Raw genomic sequence first — 18,218 nt, 5'->3', positions numbered from 1 at the left:
GTGCCCAATTGTTTCTTCTGCGTCAACAAATGCAGAGGTGGTATTTGTTGTCTGTAGCTGTCCTCTCAATTCTGCCTTTATATGCATTCATTCTTAAGGCTTGGTCTTATGCAGCCAGAATTAGCCCTTCTGCCTCTTAATTCAACTTTCCTGCTTTTAGCCATTGCCATGTCTTGTCCTCTCTGCTTTGCCTCCTATTTCTTTAATGTACTGGCCATGTAATACTTTGTCTTGTTGTGTCTCTTTTCGATTTTTCATTTGGTCTTTCATATAGACCAGTTTGGGCTCTCCAGTACTTAGTAAATATTCCTGGTACACTAGCTTCTGTGCATTTTCAAATATTCATCCAATGCCTCTTCTTCAGTTGCTTGGAATACATCCCACACCCACCTGTTTTCCTTGGTAAGCAGAATCTGCCAACCTTGCTGTGGGGATGAAAGACATGATTCATGATCATTTTTCTGGTCTTTCTATCTAGGGCTTTTACTTCTGCTTGAGTCCAGTCCACTATTCCACCTCTATATCTAATGATTGGAATTGTCCAGGTTTGCCTTGGTGATATTTCCTCCACTGAATTTGGACTTTTAATATCTTCTTCAGTCTTATGATGTATTTACTCCTAACCCACTTCTTGGCTTCAGTGTGCTTGATGTTGCCAGCTTTAAATATGCCCAGGTGTTTGTAGTGATTGTCTTCCTCTTGATTCTCAATGTTATTTTCATAAGCCATCTTGATTCTTCCAGTTTTCAATATTTTTTCTGTTGATAGTGGCAGAAGCACATTTGTTCAGTCCAAAATCCTTTCACTTTCTTGGCTGTATAAAAGAACAGTGTTGAGAATCAATTCTATTTCAGCAGGTATTTCTCCATACAGCTTCACATCACATGTAAAAGAAATGGGATTGATTAGCAGATATCTTTGATGTTTGAGAGCTATGGATTTATGTGTTCAGTATTATTGACATCAGTGCAATAACAAACAGTAATAGTGGTAGAGAGTCTCCTTGAAAGATTCCTCATTTGATATTAACATCTCCTGATCTAAACCATTGAGCAGCAATTATGTCTTCCATTGACCCATTGATCTTTGTATAAAGATCAGTGGATCTGTTTCTACTAATTCCACTTATTTCTAGGCACTTGATTATACAATCATATGGCAGGAAGTCAAATGCCTTCTAATAATGAATCCAAGCTACATTCCAGTTGATCTTGTCTTGCGGTTTCCAAAAGCATCTTGTCAGTTAAGGGCTGAAGTTTTGTTCCAGTGCTGTCTGGGCAGTTTCCTTTCTGCTCAAATGGAAAGAGCTTGTTTTCAACTAGATGCTGTTGGACTGCATCAGTTACCACACAGATAAAATCTGAAAGTTATTGCTAAGTAGACAATTGGTTTGTAGTTGCCTGGTGCTGCCCCTTTGGCTGGAACTTTTGTTATCAGGTAGATTTTACCAGATGTATTTTTTAATTTCACCATCCTGCACCTTGTTGTTAAACTGTTTAGCAATGAATGGGTGTAGACCAGAGGTGGTATTCTGCAGGTTCTGATCATTTCTGGAGAACCGGTAGCAGAAATTTGGAGTAATTTGGAGAACCGGTAAATACCTCCTCTGACAGGCCCCCATCTATTCCCACCACCACCACCATTTGCTGCCAATTTCCCCTTCCGCGGCAATTTTTTTGTAAGCACTAAATTTCCAAAATTAGGTTTGGGTCATGACCAAATCAGTATGCAACCAAAATTATTGAACGAATTATGGTTGTGACAAGAGGTTCTACTGTACTACAGTAGCAATAAATTGAGATAAAATCATGAATAGTAATGGAATTAAAAAGGTGAAACCATCAGGAGCCATCATGAAGAAGCCTACAAGTATTTTACAGTTGGATAATATCAAACATGAAGAAGCTAAAATGTGATTAGTAAATAATACATCCAAAATGAAAAAGTGCTGAAGATGATGGAAACACCATCAAAATCATTAGTATCTGGGCTATACCCATGATGTGATATACTGCTAGAATTTTAACTGGAGAGTTTGGACCACAAAACAAGTGATGGCAAAACTATGATACCTGTGTATCCCATGACATGCCACAGCATATTGGTGACATACCAGCATTCACCAACACCTGACAACTATTTTTGAAAACATACCTTGTTCTTGTGCAATTTGTGAGGCTATGGAGGCTGTGTGAAAATAGGGTATCTTCTTATGTATTTTTGGACGTCTAAAGGCTGTGCGCACAAGACCTATATTCTGAAAATCATGTCAGAATGGGATATGCTTTTATGCAGCTTTCAGAGGCTGCAAAAGAGCATTTTAGAAGCCACTTCAAGAATGAAGACCTCATGTGACATAGAGTAGCCTCACATAGGCTGCAGTGGCCTGTAACAAAAAAAAGGACATTGCCTGAAGATAACTGACACAAGCAGATCCTGGGGAGTGCTGACTGCAAGGTAACCGTTCCTTGGGAAATGGTACAAGGTAGCCTTTTTGAGTGTTACTCAGCAGGATGGTTTTAATGAGGGGAGGGGGGGCAATAATAGAGAATTATTTCTCTTTTTATTGGGACATAAGAGCAGATTCAAGGCATTTCCAAAATTTTAACATGCCAAGCCCATGTCTTGGGAAGAACTCTGTATACATGAAGGCCAAGACTAGCTAAAGAACTGGTAGCTGAATTTACAGCATAGACACTGAATATTTTCATTTCCAAACCAGGCACCCTATCCTGTGCCTTCTCCTAAAAAAGAACAAAGTTCCCTACCGAAAGAAAAAATTAAAACAAAGAATAATTCAACATCTAGAACAGCATAAAAACAACGAAATAAGCAATAGCAATAGCATTTAGACATATATAACCCTTCACAGTGCTCTACAGACCCCTCTAAATGGCTTACAGAGTCAGCATATTGCCCCCAACAATTTGGGTCCTCATTTTACCCACCTCGGAAGAATGGAAGGCTGAGACAGCCTTAAGCCTGGTGGGATTTGAACTGCCAAATTGCTGGCAGTCAGCAGAAGTAGCCGGTAATACTGCATTCTAACCACCGCACCACCATGGCTCTAGCACAATGGCTGTAAGATTGCCAAGTGTCAGCTCTGGACAGCCCAGAGGCCTGGAGCTGCTATTCAGTGGAGAAAACTGGACCAGCTGCCAAGACTCACTGTCCCACCTCCACAAGCTGAAGAAACTCCTGCTAACAATCCATGACTAATTGCTGAGTGGTTTTCGCTCTGGGTCATAAGGTGATGGGTGTGCGCATGCGCGGGGTACAGTTTATCTTAATTACTATTGTAACTATATGTAACTTCCCAGGGTGGTGGGAAGCACAGGGTGGCAGCTCTGACAATTTTTTCATTGCCTTAGTGCTTTATTGGTCAGTTCATGCCGAAGGAAGAATGCAAACTGTATTTACAAACCGTTTCTGTGTTTGGCTGGTTTCATTAACCCTTCGGAACCTGACATGAAGCTTTTTCCCCAAAAAATAGCTAGCACAAGTATTACAAAATACAAATGCTGTAATAACAAATATAAGCACTAGCTTACTGAAAGAAACAAATCAACCAATGCACAGAAATACATCAAGAATGCAACTTGAGGAGGATAAGAATTAAAAAGAAGCTGGAATGAATGAATTTGTAATAACAGAAAAAATTATGGAGAAAAGGGCAAGGAAAATTAAGAAGTGTTCAGCTCTAGGTGAAGATGAACTGCATGGTTTAGGATTGAAACATTTAAATGGTCTACAGGGTAGGATTCAATTTTTTTTTACCACCGGTTCTGTGGGCATGGCTTGGTGGGCATGGCAGGGGAAGGATACTGTAAAATTTCCATTCCCACCCACTCCAGGGGAAGGTTACTGCAAAATCCCCATTCCCTCCCAATCAGCTGGTACTCAGGAGGCAGAGAATTGTGCATTTTTTGGTCGGAACCTGATGTGGTCATGTTCAGAAGCGTTTGTGACCACAGGTTCTACTGTACATTTTGTTAGGCCAAGTTCCATTGCTGTGTCTATGCTAAAAATTCTTAAGGTAATTTATCCATGACTGACAATGATTTCTGGTTTTCTACAAAGCTGTAGATTATCCATATAAAGCAAAAGTCTGTTGGCTTACCTGAATGGCTGTTCTCTGTGCGTTGTGGGAGAATCCAAGCATGGGTTAAATTCAGCCCATTAGCCTAGAGACTGAGTTTGAAAAAAGTCTTGACCACACCTCTCTTGCCCTCTGGAAGTCAGTTTTTTAATGCGGCATAGCCAGAAGAAGAAATGTCCAAGATGACGATAAGTTGGTGTCAAAGGTAGGTCTGCCCGCTAATCCTGGACCAGCTGGACACAGGGCAGGGTTGGATTCTCCCGCAGCATAAGGTAAGCCAATGGACTTTCTCATGTGCGCTGCTTGGAGAATCCAAGCATGGGATATACCCAAGCTAAGAGTCACAAGGGTGGGAAGAGGCCTGGTCCAGGGCCCCGGATTCAGATTGAATCCTCTGCAGTATTCGCCACCTGAATGACGCCTCGGCCGAGGCGAACTTCTCCACCTTGTAATGTTTGATGAAGGACAACGGAAAAGACCACGTCACCATCCTGCAGATCTCTTCTACTGTTGCTTGTGTGTCCCAAGCTGCTGAGGTGGCTGTGCTCCTGGTGGAATGAGCTGTGATATGTCTGGGCAGTGGTCGAGACTGGTGTGTGTAGGCCAAGGAAATGCAGGCTTTAAGCCAGTGTCCTATGGTCGAGGGAGTAACTTTCCTGCCCACAGTAGTTGGCTGAAAGGAAATAAAGAGGGACCGTGACTTGCGGAAGGATACAGTGCGTATAATGTACCTGCGAAGGGCCTTCCTGACATCTAGGAGGTGCCATTTCCATTCAAGTGGTTGAGTCAGCCTAGGGCAGAAAGGAAGGACAACCTCCTGGCCGCGGCGAAACTAGGAGTTAACTTTTGGAAGGGGCAAAGGGTCCAAACTCAAAACAACTCTGCCCGAATGGAAGACACAGAGGTCCTTCCTGACCAACAGGGCCTACAGGTCCAATACCCTCCTCAGCGAGGTACTAGCGATGAGGAAGATGACCTTAAGGGTCAGCAACCGAAGACTGACAAATCTTAATGGCTCAAACGGGTGAGGTGAGGCCCTGCAACACTAGGGGTAGTTCCCAGGTGGGATAATGATGGACTACGGGAGGCCTGAGATTAGACGCCCCCTTCAGGAAACTATGGACTCTACAATGGTGCATAAGGGTATGGTTGTCCACTAATGCCACCACCTCTCTTCAAAGGGTAATAGGAGCTAACCCTCTGTTCAAACCGTCTTGTAAGGACTCAAGGACCTGCGGGATGGAAGCTATCCTCGGGTCCAGCACCACAGCACCGCTTGCTGAAAGCTGTCCAGGCCACATCATATATCCTGGTGGTGGAAGATCATCTGGCCACTTGAATAGTCTGAATGACCTTCCTGGACAAATTAGCCCATCTCAGGATGTCCCCTTCAAGTGCCATATGGCTAATTGGAGCCATTGAGGCTCCGGATGGAGTAGAGCCCCTGGCTGAGGACTATCCTATCATCGGGAATCCTCCAGAGATGGGAGATGGAGAGATTGACGAGGTCGGCGTACCAGACTTGCCTGGGCCAGTGAGGCGCTGCAAGAAATACTTCCGCTCCTTCTGCCAAGATTTTCCAGATAATTCTCGGAATGAGAGGGAGAGAAGGGAAGGCATACAGCAGCTCCTGAGGCCATGGACAATGAAGAGCATTCACCCCCTCTGCCCGGTGGACTGGGAATCTGACAAACACCTCGGGAGTTGAGTGAACAGGTCCACAGTCGGCCACCTGAAACGCCGGGAGAGCTCCTGGAAAAGGTCCGGATGTAGCCTCTACTCCAAATGATCTACGGTCGATCTGCTCAGCCAGTCTGCTTGGACATTTGCAATCCCAGAGATGTGTTTTGCCCTGATGGAGAGGGTGTGGATCTCCGCCCACTGACCCAGCCATTCCGCAATCACCGTGAGGGACCTGGAATGGGTGCCCCCTCGGTCAATTGATGTGGGCCTTTGTGGCCACATTGTTGGTGAGTATGAGAACATGGTATCCTGTTACTAGAGACCGGAAGTGATGAAGCGCACAGCTCGGAGTTCCAGCCAATTGATGTTGTTGGCTAGCTCCTGTGGACTCCACCGACCCTGGGCCACCTGATTCTGGGAGTGCGTGCCCCACCCGAAGAGACTGGCATCAGATGTGACCATGACGCAATCCAGCTCCTTGAAGAGGCAGCCCCTGAGAAGGGCGGGGGATGTCCACCATTGTAACGAGTGAAGGACCCTGACTAGCACCGTACCTTGAGGTTGGAACTGCTGTTGCCAGCTCACTGGAGGATCCGCGAATGCAGTCGAGCCCAGGGTATGACATTGATACAGGAAATCATTTTCCCCAAGAGTTGGGAAAGGACACAAGGGATACTGACCGCTGAGCATGGAGCTGGGGAACCATCGACTGAATGCTGGAGTGCCGTTCTTGGGAGAGGGAGACTTTGCCCATGTTGGTATTTATCACCGCTCCCAAATGAAGCAGGCTGGTGGAAGGCTGCAGATGGCTCTTGTCGAAATTCACCACGAATCCGTGTCGCTGAAGAGATTGAATCGTGACTTGGAGGTCCTGCTGTGCCCAGGCTGGGGATGACGACTGGATCAAAATGTTGTCGAGGTAACATTGTAACCTCACGGGAATCAGTCTGAGATGGGCTGCCACATCCGGAAGCAACTTTGTGAAAGTTCTGGCAGATGACGACAGGCCGAACGGCAGGGGCTGATACTGGTAGTGGCGCCCTGTGAAGCAAAATCTCAGGAACCTCCAGTGAGCTGTCATTATTGGCACATGAAGGTAAGCCTTCTTGATGTACACAGAGGTAAGAAGGTCTCCCTGGCAAATGCATCCAAAGATGGCTTGAAGGGACTGCATCTTGAATTATTTGTATGACAGGTGGACGTTGAGTCTTTTCAAATCTAGGATTGCTCTCTACCACTACCCCAAGCTCTGGGGAACTAAGAAGAGGATTGAGTAAAACCCCAATTCCTCCTGGTCTGATGGAACCAGCTTGATGGCCATGATATCCAACAGATGTTGGATCTCAGTTTCCATGAGACCCCTCTTGATCTGACAACGGGGGGTAGGACACCTGATGAAGTGCCTCAGGGTGCAAAGGAACTCTAGAGTGAGGCTCAGCCTCACTGTCTTTATTATCCAAGCATCTGAGACTGTTGCCTCCCATTGGCTGGCAAAGTGTAAGCCAACCACCAATGGGGGTAGGTACTTGGAAGTCACTTATATCTACGATAAAAAGCCAGCTACCCAATCCTCAAAAGGACCGCCTATTCTGGGACTGCTGCTTTCTGCCCCTATCTCTGAACACTGATCTGTCCAGGATTGATCCGGAGCCTGTGAATAGATCCGGTGGTATGGCTGGTAACTGAAGTTAAGTTCAGTTTCCCGAAAGGACTGCCTACGAAAATAAGGGTGCGTGCTACGATCCATTTGTCAGTATAAAGAGGCCAGGACCTTTCGCTTATCCTTATTTTTGACCAAAATGGGATCCAAGGCCTCCCCAAATAGCTTCCCACCTTTAAAAGAAGTGGAAGCAAGATGCCATTTAGAGCGCATGTCAGCCTGCTAGTGGCGGAGCCATAGGAGACGACAAGAAGAAATATTGGAGGCCATAGCTCGAGATGCAAACTTGGCAGCATTCAGAGTTGTGTCTGAAGAGAATTCAACTACTGCCACCAGTTTGTTAACATCCTGGTGGAGCTGAATGTCCTCAGGGGAAATCCTGGCCTGCAACTGCTGAAGCCACACTAGGGAAGTCCAGTTGAAAAAGGACGCAGCTTTAGCCGCACAGATCATCCAGGCAGCCACCTGATGGGTTTTACGGAGTGTCAACTCCACCCTGCGATCCTCCGCATGAAGGCCCTCCTAAACATCTGAAGGCACAGTGGCAGGAGAGGCTAGAGTGGTGACCGGAGCATCCACAGATGGAATCTGGAGCAGCCCTTCTAAGTCCTGGCCGCAACCATAAAGCTTCCAATCATCATTACTGAGGGGAGGTATGGATCCAGGTTTGTTCCACTGTCTCTGAATTACATCCATGAATAGCTTAGGAGAGAGAATGACCTCCTGTTCGGGTACTAATTCAGAAAAAAGACGTTCAGTGGCATCCAATCCTAAGGTGGCCCCAGCTGGGGCCTCCAGGGTTCCCATATTCGCTGTAGCCTTGACCTCGTACAGAAGGGACTTAAATAAGGCTGTGAAAAATAACCCTGAAAATGCGGGCCTGTCGGGGGCTAGACCTTCATCCTCTGACAGTTCTGCTCATCCATGTCTTCATCCCTTAACAGCGAGGCCTTGCTGTGCAAGGAATGACGAGGTGAAGGGGATCCAATATTGGACCTAGAGGAACCCTAGGTATACCCAATGGATGGAGTGACTGTCCTCTGCTCTGTATTTCTGAGTCTACCCCCTGGGAAATGGCTATGGAAATCAGGTCTTTAATTTCCCGGGTGAGAACCATCCCCCGACCCTCCTCTGAGCAGAGTCCCACTACAGTTGGGTGAAGGTAGCCTCAGGGGTGGAACGCTTCGCCCTGGGTGGAGAATCGAGACCTGCCACTGTTATGCAGGCAAGGAGGTAAGGCCCAATTCCAAATTCAGCCCCGGCAAGGCCCTGGATATGAGAGTTGTCTGGTGACAATGATCAGATGGCCTTTAGAACAGGAGGGGAAACTGCCTGCGACCTCAGGGAATCTTTTTCAACTACCAGGGAAGGTGGGAATCTAGAATCTATCGCCCCCTTAGTGTCCTTGGAGAGCTGTTTTTCCAAGGCCCGCTGACTCCGCTCCGTGTCCTTAGTGGCAGCTGCTGACGCTGACCTGATAATGGATCTGCTGGATTTAGCTCTGGAGGATAGAGCCCTTGCAGCGGCCCTACCAGTCCTAGGGGCCAGATGCCTCCATAGAAGGTGATTGGCTGGGGGATGGCTCTGCCACACCACTGCTACCCAAAATGGAGCGATCTGCCATCTTGCAACCTCCCAACAAGGTGCTGGCCCAAGATGAAGCGCTGCACAATCTGGAAGCAGCCAATGTTAAAAACACTCACTGCAGTGATCAAGGGCAGGAGACCAGCACCAAGGGACGATATCAAGGCAAGGCGAAGGGTGCCACCAAGCAAGTTCTGTAATCAAAGGGTAAGAGTGCGGGTAAAAATGGTTCAGGCGCAGCAAACCAGTGCTCTTGGCGCCAAGACCAACAGTCGTGGTTCATCACGTCAGGAATACAATTGGCGCAAATTCAGCAGACACCTCCTGCACTGCCGGCTCAGCCGCGGAATTCAAAACAAGGGGAAAAAACTTGAAATGGAGGGATCCCTCGCACAGGAGCAGCAAACTGGCTCTTCAAGCGTCAACATCCTCCTCCCCATCACCAATGGAGGCTAGCCCGCGTGATCGGGTAATATCTCCGGTCACTCAAGCTCCAACAAAAAATGATCCTTAGGAGCTCCAACACACCCAAGAGCCAACAGAGAAGGGGCGGTGGCGGTTCTATCCGGCAGACCAGGAGAAAACAGCGCACTCACCCGTAGCCAAAAGGCGGTCTGGGACGCACAAAGCTTACACTCAATTCTGTCTGTATGTAATCTGCTGTAAAACACTTTAGAGCATCCAAGTTGTCCAATAATTCACTTCTTTTATTCCAAAGTTGAAAATTGAGTTGGAAAAAGTCTTGAATATGTTTCTCTTAGGCTAGATTGGGTTAAAAAACAGATTTCTGGAGGGCAAGAGAGGCGTGATCAAGACTTTTTCAAACTCAGTCTCCAGGCTAATGAGCTAAATTTAACCCATGCTTGGATTCTCCAAGCAGCGCAAAGGAGAATGTCAAATTTTATCAGCCTATTTTATGTTTGATAGCCATGATTTTTTTTTATTATATACTTTATTCATTAAACATGAAACTCAGCCAACTGAACATTCAAAAATGCATTACAAATACCAGTGACTGGTGCTAATGGTTGATACGGTTTGCTGCCAGCGTCCGTGGTAACAACCAAGTACCTTCTTAAAATATAAGATGTTCTGAGTAGCGCAGTTTTTTGCAGTTCCGCTGGTGTTATTGCAGGAAGCTGCAATTCGTTGATGTATCTTTTAAAATTCTTGGAATGGTTCCAAGTGCCCCGATGACAATGGGTATTACTGTTACATGCTTCATCCATAGCCATGTAGTTTTGATGGCCAGGCCGCGATATTTCATTTATTATTATTGTTGTTGTGGTTGTTGTTGTTGTGCCATTTTTCTTCACCTATTAGTTTATCTTGTAACATTACATCTAAGGAGAGTTTCTCTTGGATGTGAAAAAACATAACTACATTAAGTTTTGTGAAAGAACCCAGTGCATCTTTTTATCTTTTAGGTTAATACAACAAGGTATCACATTGATTGAAAAGAATTATTTTGCTATTCTATCCACGCTCATACTTAATAGGCCTGTTCAACTTCATTTTTTCCTGCCCAGGAAACATCCTCTTGGTAAATGGTACTGCTTGTGGTGAAATTAAAATCACTGACTTCGGCCTCTCAAAAATCATGGACGATGACAGTTACAATTCAGTTGATGGCATGGAGCTGACATCTCAAGGAGCTGGTACATACTGGTGGGTATATAATCTGTTTTTTATCTTGCACAGTCCATAATATTTTTAAAATACCTGTCAATAAAACATTAGGGAAAAAAGAGAAAAACATACATTTTTCCAAAAGAAGAATTTTGTAAAAGTAGGAGAAATAATGAGGACAGTAGATTCAACTACTATATCAAAATCACAGTTTTTAGAGGAAATTCGATATCTCTTAGGAATATGCAAAACAACTCAGAAAATAGTTCTCTAGTATGAACCTTCTGAGTTCTTTAAAGAACCGCAGAACATTCTATTCCTTAAATAATTGAGTTTTGCACATCCTTAGTTTTTTCAACTCAATTAACAATCTGACATATTGAAAAGATCTTTCAAAAAATTCTTCTTCTTGTGCCATGTCCATCATCGGACATTGATGATCATATTGGTGACCCTATTTTATCAAAAGCCACACTATAAATTGCTGCTGAGTTTTGTCTAAAGCAGTCCGTTAGATTTTGAAGCCATGATGTTGTTCTTCTGCCTGGACCTCTTTTGCCTTCAATATTTACCAGGAGAATTAATGAAGCTTGCTGTATTTTTCCAGGTGTCCCATCACATCTCCAAAATATTGTAACTCTCTCTTTTTTATAATTTTGATGGTTTCCCTTGGCTTTCCCAGGCAGTTTGTCACCTCCTCATTTCAAAAGATTAGATACATGTAAATATATAAGGGACCTTAGTTGTAAAATGTATAGCAGAATCCTTAGTGATTTTCAAAGACTTACTCGGATACATGAGAAAGGTCATCTCTTGTCTCATTTCCAAACTATGAACATCTCAGGACAACAGAAAAATTATTCTGAGAATATTTAAGGGGAAATCATTGCAAAAGAGGTGCTTATTTTTGTACATTTTTACTATGGAAATTAATTTGAAAAAATAATAAAAATCATAATCATGAATATTTTTCTCTAGACTAGTTGGTAGGTAGGCAAGTCACTATAGCCTATTACCCCATCTAAATTTGTAGACCTGGAACAAACAGTTGAGAGAATAACAACCTATTTTGGTATCCCAGTATTTCCTTTTAAAAGGCCCTATTATATCTGAGATAAAATTACAGAACACTGGATAGTTTGTTCCAAGCTTGAAATAGTCATAATTTGCATTTCAAGTTCAGAACATTTTGCCTACATTCTACACATATTTGAAAGCAGCTATCTGAAGGGCACAGTGTCTGAGAATCCTGAATGGGTAATAAGGTGAATATTATAACCAGCCACTGATACACCATACACTTCCAAAGAAAAGCAAATCAGAAGTCTTTTGGTTGTAGTAGCTTACTGAAATATAAGATGGACGATCTTTTGCCTGAACAAGTAAGCAATACTGTAAGATATGGACAAACTAAAGATCACTTGAGGATATGTACTTGGGGAGGGGGGTGCACTCTGAAGGTATAGTGTCCTTTTCTTGTAAGTCAACAACTCAGTTAAAGCAACATATTTGAGAATACTTACTGTTTATCCTTTTTCACCCAAATTGTAGTGTTGGCCCTGGTTATTACGTTATAAATAACTTTCCAGAAAATGCAGATCCATTGATGTAAACAAGTGTGAAGAACATTTTTAGAGTCCATAGGTTGAACATATAGAAGTGTGGTATAACATCCACAGAATTTGCATATTGGGTAGTACAGGAAATTTGGCAATAGCCCTAATGTTTGAATCACTATTTCAATAATTAGACATATATTAATAAAGCCAGCTGATTTCCTATGATTGTTTTTTATTGTTTCAGAATAATTTTGCTATTTACAACTGAATTGTTGTAATAGAGAGCTGAAGTAAGAGACATTTTATTCAACTTTAAACCAAAGAAGCAAGTTAAAGCAACTTGGTGTCTTGTTGCTATTTCTGCAAGAACAAAAGTTAATGGAAATTCATAGTGGTTGTTTCAGTGTATGCCATATAGAACCAGAACATGCCCCGATAAGCAAAAAGAAAAGGTGGTGGGGGACAGGGGAGGGGGGAAGGAATTTTAATCGTATGAAATTAAATAATAGTCCTTGGGTAAAATATATTCTGTGACATAAATGTTTAATGGTGAAAAAAATGGGCATTTAAAATAAATGTAGCTATTACTCCCTCTTCCTCAGGTATCTGCCGCCTGAATGTTTTGTTGTTGGAAAAGAGCCTCCAAAGATTTCAAATAAAGTGGATGTTTGGTCGGTAGGAGTTATCTTCTACCAGTGTCTTTATGGCAGAAAGGTAAGTAGAAGGACAACTAAGGTATTGCAAAAAATATTCAGTCACTTTAGTCTAAGCTTTAGGTGCATTCAGTTACAGCTCCTAAAATTAGGAGGAGTGGTGATACCTTTTCCATGTAACAAATTTTATTAAAAAGTATAAACTTCCATGAGCTACAGCTTTCTAAAGATCTTAACATCTGGTTTATGTGTTAAAGAACATATTCTATCATGTTGATATAACGTCAATTTTTGCAAATAGATTTTGTTAAAAATGTCTGTGCTTACATATTAAAAGTTTCTGAATTTAACAATTTGTATATTGCCATTAATACCAAGGATTCCCATAGTTCTAAGTAATACATATTATTATTAACACTTCCATGGTTAAAACTGTTAGATCTATATTGTATATAAAACATGGTTAACCAACAATATGAATATTTTGAAGACTTCAGTCATTTATTTTTATTCATGAAATGTAATACTTTTTTAAAAAATCTTGATTGGCTGTCTAACTCATAAAGGAATGTCAGATGAAATTCAGGAAAGGAGAGATAATATAAAGGAAAATGAAAGGATTTCTGAAAAAATACACTTGGAATTTGATTAATGATTACAGCTAGCAGTTTTGTTTCACACTTCAAATGCAATTCACTGTCAGTGAAGAAATTCAGGTAAAGCATTCTTCACAGATATTGGCCAACCTTTGCTTAGACACATCCAGCAAAGGAGAGCCACAATTTTTCTTGTTAATTGGTTCCACTATTGAACTACACTTAATATTAGGAGATGTTCCTACCATTCAGGTTTCTTACAACAACTTGACCATTATTCCATGCCTGGACAGTAGTAAATGGCCTTCTACGTGATCCTTTTCACTAGAGCAGAATCTCTTCTTGTTCATCTTTTCTCAAAGCTAGCTCCCTCATTTTCTTCTCCTAGAAATTTTTAGTTCTGTAGTCATCCTTGTATCCCTTTCTTGCACTTTTTCTTTTCCTCTGCAGCCTTTTGGTCACAACCAATCTCAGCAAGATATTCTGCAGGAAAACACAATCCTTAAAGCTACGGAAGTACAGTTTCCTCCTAAACCAGTGGTAACGCCAGAAGCAAAGGTAAAAAGAGTTATATTTCGTATAGGGGAATAGGATTAGTCTAGTTTTTAGGGATTTGTTTAATTCTCCTATTGGAGGAAAAGCACTATATTTTTGAGTCTATTGATCATTTGGATTGCTTATCATCTTTAAAACAGATAAAAGACCAGTGAAATAAGTGTAGGGAAGCTGAAATAAATGTTGAATAGCTGCCTTTCAATCAGATTTTTAGGAGGAATGCCTGTATCACAAATGAAAATTTGACCTGGAGAAATCCTACCTGGGGCAAATTTCATACAACATAGGAGGATTTCTCTATAACTTTAATTTGCTATAACACTTCATTAACATACAAATTTGATTTGTTTTTGATAGTGCTGCTAGTTTCTTCCCTTTACAAGGGGGAGAATACAAATTTTCATTTCTCGTGCCTATTTTCTCCTTGTCTTTCATTATCTTGTAGGCATTTATTAGGCGTTGCCTGGCATATAGGAAGGAAGATCGGATAGATGTCCAACAATTGGCATGTGACCCCTACTTGCTTCCTCACATCCGCAAGTCTGTATCAACAAGCAGTCCAGCTGGAGCTGCTGTCGCCTCAACTTCTGGATCTTCTAATAATAGCTCTTCAAACTGAGCAGGAACAATAGGCCAAAACATATATATAACTGGAACTGCAGAAGGAAACAGAGAGAGTCAGACATGTTTTGAGATGCAGCCTTGGGATTGGCAAGAAGTCCACAAAATGGCTCCAAGAAACCAGGATCAGGTTCTTTGTTTTTCTCTTGCATTCTTGTCCCATCCGTAGAGCAAGGCATCATTGATTCTCAGCAAGGATTATGGCAACTTAAGCTAAGTAGCCAAGGAAAAGAAGATTGGTTGGTTCTAGTGCTAAGCAGTTGCAAAGGCACTATCTGCTCTGGGCAGTGAAAGGAAAAAGATGGTTCCATGTACCGTGAACTTCCAAACACTACAGACCCAGAGTGCGGTTCCATGTTGCAGGGTGCACACACTTAGTGTGAAGAAATGTGGTTTTGGTGGCAGGGTAAAGAGGCTGGAGACAGTCCACCATCAATATTTAAAATATTTTTTTTCTTTTTTGTAAGACTACATCTCATTGGAGGGAGGGGGAAGAAACCACATAGGTCAATGGTATGAGGTTACACTGAAGGTTGGCATAGGATTTTTGCACTCTGTACAAGAGAATGCAGTGTCCTGCCTATTGACAGCACCAGCATTAGCATGTTATCCCAAATAATTTCATCTTTAGTAACAAATTTGTTTTTTGGATACAAGATGAATTAAATAGCAAGTCAGTGTGGCAGCAATTTTTCCTTAGAGTGACTTCATAATCTATGAGAAAGGAATGCAATGCAGAGTTTACTTAACAACTGAGCTTAGATTTCTCTCCCCTCTCAGCATCCTAAGAAAGTTACTATTTTGTCAGGAATTATGACAGTTGTCAGTTCTCCCTTTTGAATAAATGTAGAATTTCTTATCTTCTTTTTTCTTTACCTACCTAATTCTTCGATCCATTCATTGATATTTCCTTTAGAAAACTGTGCTCTCTTTAACATGCATACAAATGCTGGCTCTAGCAAATCCTTTAGGCAAAGTTCTTATCCTTCCTAATCTTTCATATTAGCTTTCTGCATTGTTTTGGATGCATTTGCTGCATTTACATCTTGAAGGAAGTGTATGTAGAAGAGACAGACTTTTCTAATCTTCTGTCTTGTGTTTAATTTTCTTCTCGGTTAAGAAGTGTTTTTTTAATATTCTTTACTTTTTCATCTTCTAAAAAAAAACCTTAAAAACCAAAGAAGAATCCAGTTGCTTGAAACTTGTGGCAAAACGCTACTCCTGCTAATAGCTGAAAGGATGTTTACTGCAAGTATCCTGGCAGAGACCTCAGTTCTTCACTTACAGCTGATGATTCTCAGTCTCCCTTAATTTCTTATAGGTAATAATACAAACAGAAGCAGTCAGGGGCCAAATATTTTGAAAGTCAAGAGAATTAGGAGAGAGCAAAATGTGGGCATAAGGGCTTTGTATGTAAACTAATAGGATATCCTCTGGCTACTTTTGCAGATCAGGTGACAAGACCTGATTGTTAAGTCTATTTGGGGCCTGACCCTTCTGAAGCAGCACAGTGCATGCACCATTCGATCAGAAGATGATTCTCATACTTAAGTGGAATTAAATGAGCCTGTAAAAAGAGTAAGGAAACGCAATATGTCACTGTCACAACTGAAGATACCATAAGAAAGCTCATAGTGGTCATCTTTAAAATAATCTCCTCCAAATAGATGACTACCTTTAGAATGGGAGCTTCTCATCAGTATGATATGTTGTCAAAGCTTTGAAGGACCGTGTCTTCCTTTTTTCTTTCACTCTCAATCATATTTTTTGCTTCTTTTCCTAAACAAACAACTGATATTTAAGCATCTTTTACTAGAGATAAAATGTAAGCAGTTTCCAGGATTATCTAGATTTCTAGTGAATCACATCCATTGCACCTATTTCTCCCAATGAAGTTGTTAATTACCTCTGAAAACATATGAAAATAATATGTCTTTTTTGTTTTGTTTTGTTTTTCCCTTCTCCCAGTTTTCAATTTACTTTCTTGTCTTAAAATAAGCCAACTCACATGTCTGTTTCTTTCAGGGTTCATATGTGCCATGGTTACTCGTAGCTCTTTCACCTAAATGCAGCTCATATTAACTGTCAAAATACATAGGCAGAAATGACTGCTGCCATAACAAGATATGGCTGCTTTCAGCTTGTTTGGACAATAATGGTTAGCCCGTTATCTCATCTATTTTGGGATAGGGTTTGCTTTATTTTTCCATAGCTGAATGCAAAATATGAAAGCTTGTCCATGTCAGTGCTCAGGTCTAACATTGTAGATTTTTGCTCTCCATATGTCTTACTTGGAAAGATAGATAGAAATCTGCATTTTATATATCCTTTAGTTGATTCTTGATCATTAGTAGAAATCTTATCCCAAATAAACCTTACAGTACTTAATTTTGTTTTTAAAAGAATCTCAATCAATAACGTTTAAAATCGCAAAATGACTCTCCCCTCCTCCTCCTCCGCTCACCCATTAAATAATAGCTGTCTGATATATTGATCTTCATTCATTGTACCTGAGCAGAAGCTTCTACCCTTTTCATGAGTTCATCACTAAACCAGGCTAAATCACTCTGGAAGAGAAATACAGACTGAGTTTTTCATTTCTTTAAGCGGTTGCTGAACTGTTTTATTTTGGGTATCCAAGCCTTTTTGTTGCCACACTGTTCATTTAACTGAAAGGGAAAAAGAAAGGTGTATGGATTTGTAACTTGAAACTAGGCCAGACTGTTTTGGCTTTGCCCTACAGACAAAAATATGGATATTAAACATGTTTTCAAAAATGCAATCTTTTCACTTGCCTGGTTTTATATTTAGGCTGTGTTATTGTTATGAGAGGCATGAAAATCACAAGCTCTATAAAAGACATTGGTCCTGATGAAACAATATAAGCAAATAGTTTGTTGGAGTCCACAAGAATTTGAAAAAGATGTGGTTTTCCTTCTCTAATAGGAAGATCTGATAGATTGTAAGTCAGTTGTAAAAATGAATAAAGCATTGTGGGCAGAAATAAAGTACTACCTTCCCTTAAATATAAATAATCATGTAAATGGTTCTTCAAATGCCAAGATTTTTTAATTGGAGGACAAGTCCATTATGCTGGGAAAATCTTCATGATTGTTTGCCTTAAAAGATCTTATATCAGAAATGCCTAATGAAATTTTAGAACTTTCTCCAGATAGTTATTTGGACAAGACTTCTGTCCCCAATATAATATAGGCCACTCATAATTCCTGAAGGCAGCAACATCTTGTATTCTGAGCTAAGAACCATTTCTACTAATTTTACATTTTGCTGTAGTTTTTCCCAATAATAGTAAGATTGTTCTCAGGATTGAGCTCTTTATTTGAAATAAAATTTCCCCATCCATTAGTACAGAAATATAGTGATAAGAGCCCTACAATAGACTAGGCATGACTGCCTAAAGTTGTGCATACTTCAAGAATTATTGTATTCAGAAACTGCTTTGGATCTCACCTAAACACAGCTACGCATTTCTATTAATTAAAAGTGTCTTCTGTTTTTCACATTTGCATCTGAGTGATGCCACTCTTTAAGGAAGGTAATGATTCTGTTGATTTTGTT

General features: G+C 41.4%; 1 protein-coding gene across 10 annotated transcripts in view; it reads left to right on the top strand.

Moving 5' to 3' along the window:
- Positions 1–18,218, top strand: part of TLK2 (tousled like kinase 2) — a 66,897-nt gene that overhangs the window by 42,714 nt on the left and 5,965 nt on the right. For 7 of the 10 annotated variants that reach the window (XM_081933292.1, XM_081933290.1, XM_081933295.1 and 4 more), the window contains exons 19-22: positions 10,556–10,694; positions 12,817–12,928; positions 13,914–14,021; positions 14,464–17,416. In XM_081933292.1, coding sequence (XP_081789418.1) covers positions 10,556–10,694; positions 12,817–12,928; positions 13,914–14,021; positions 14,464–14,637 — 533 coding nt within the window. In that variant the 3' untranslated portion in view covers positions 14,638–17,416. Of the gene's footprint in view, positions 1–10,555; positions 10,695–12,816; positions 12,929–13,913; positions 14,022–14,463; positions 17,417–18,218 lie in introns of those variants that run through there. The other 3 variants (XM_081933289.1, XM_081933288.1, XR_014173603.1) reach the window with 2 other exon arrangements.

Source organism: Natrix helvetica, assembly GCF_964273705.1.
Source record: "Natrix helvetica genome assembly, chromosome: Z".
Taxonomy (NCBI): domain Eukaryota; kingdom Metazoa; phylum Chordata; class Lepidosauria; order Squamata; family Natricidae; genus Natrix; species Natrix helvetica.
The sequence above is the reverse complement of the archived record's forward strand: the minus strand, read 5'-3'. Positions and strand labels throughout refer to the sequence as shown.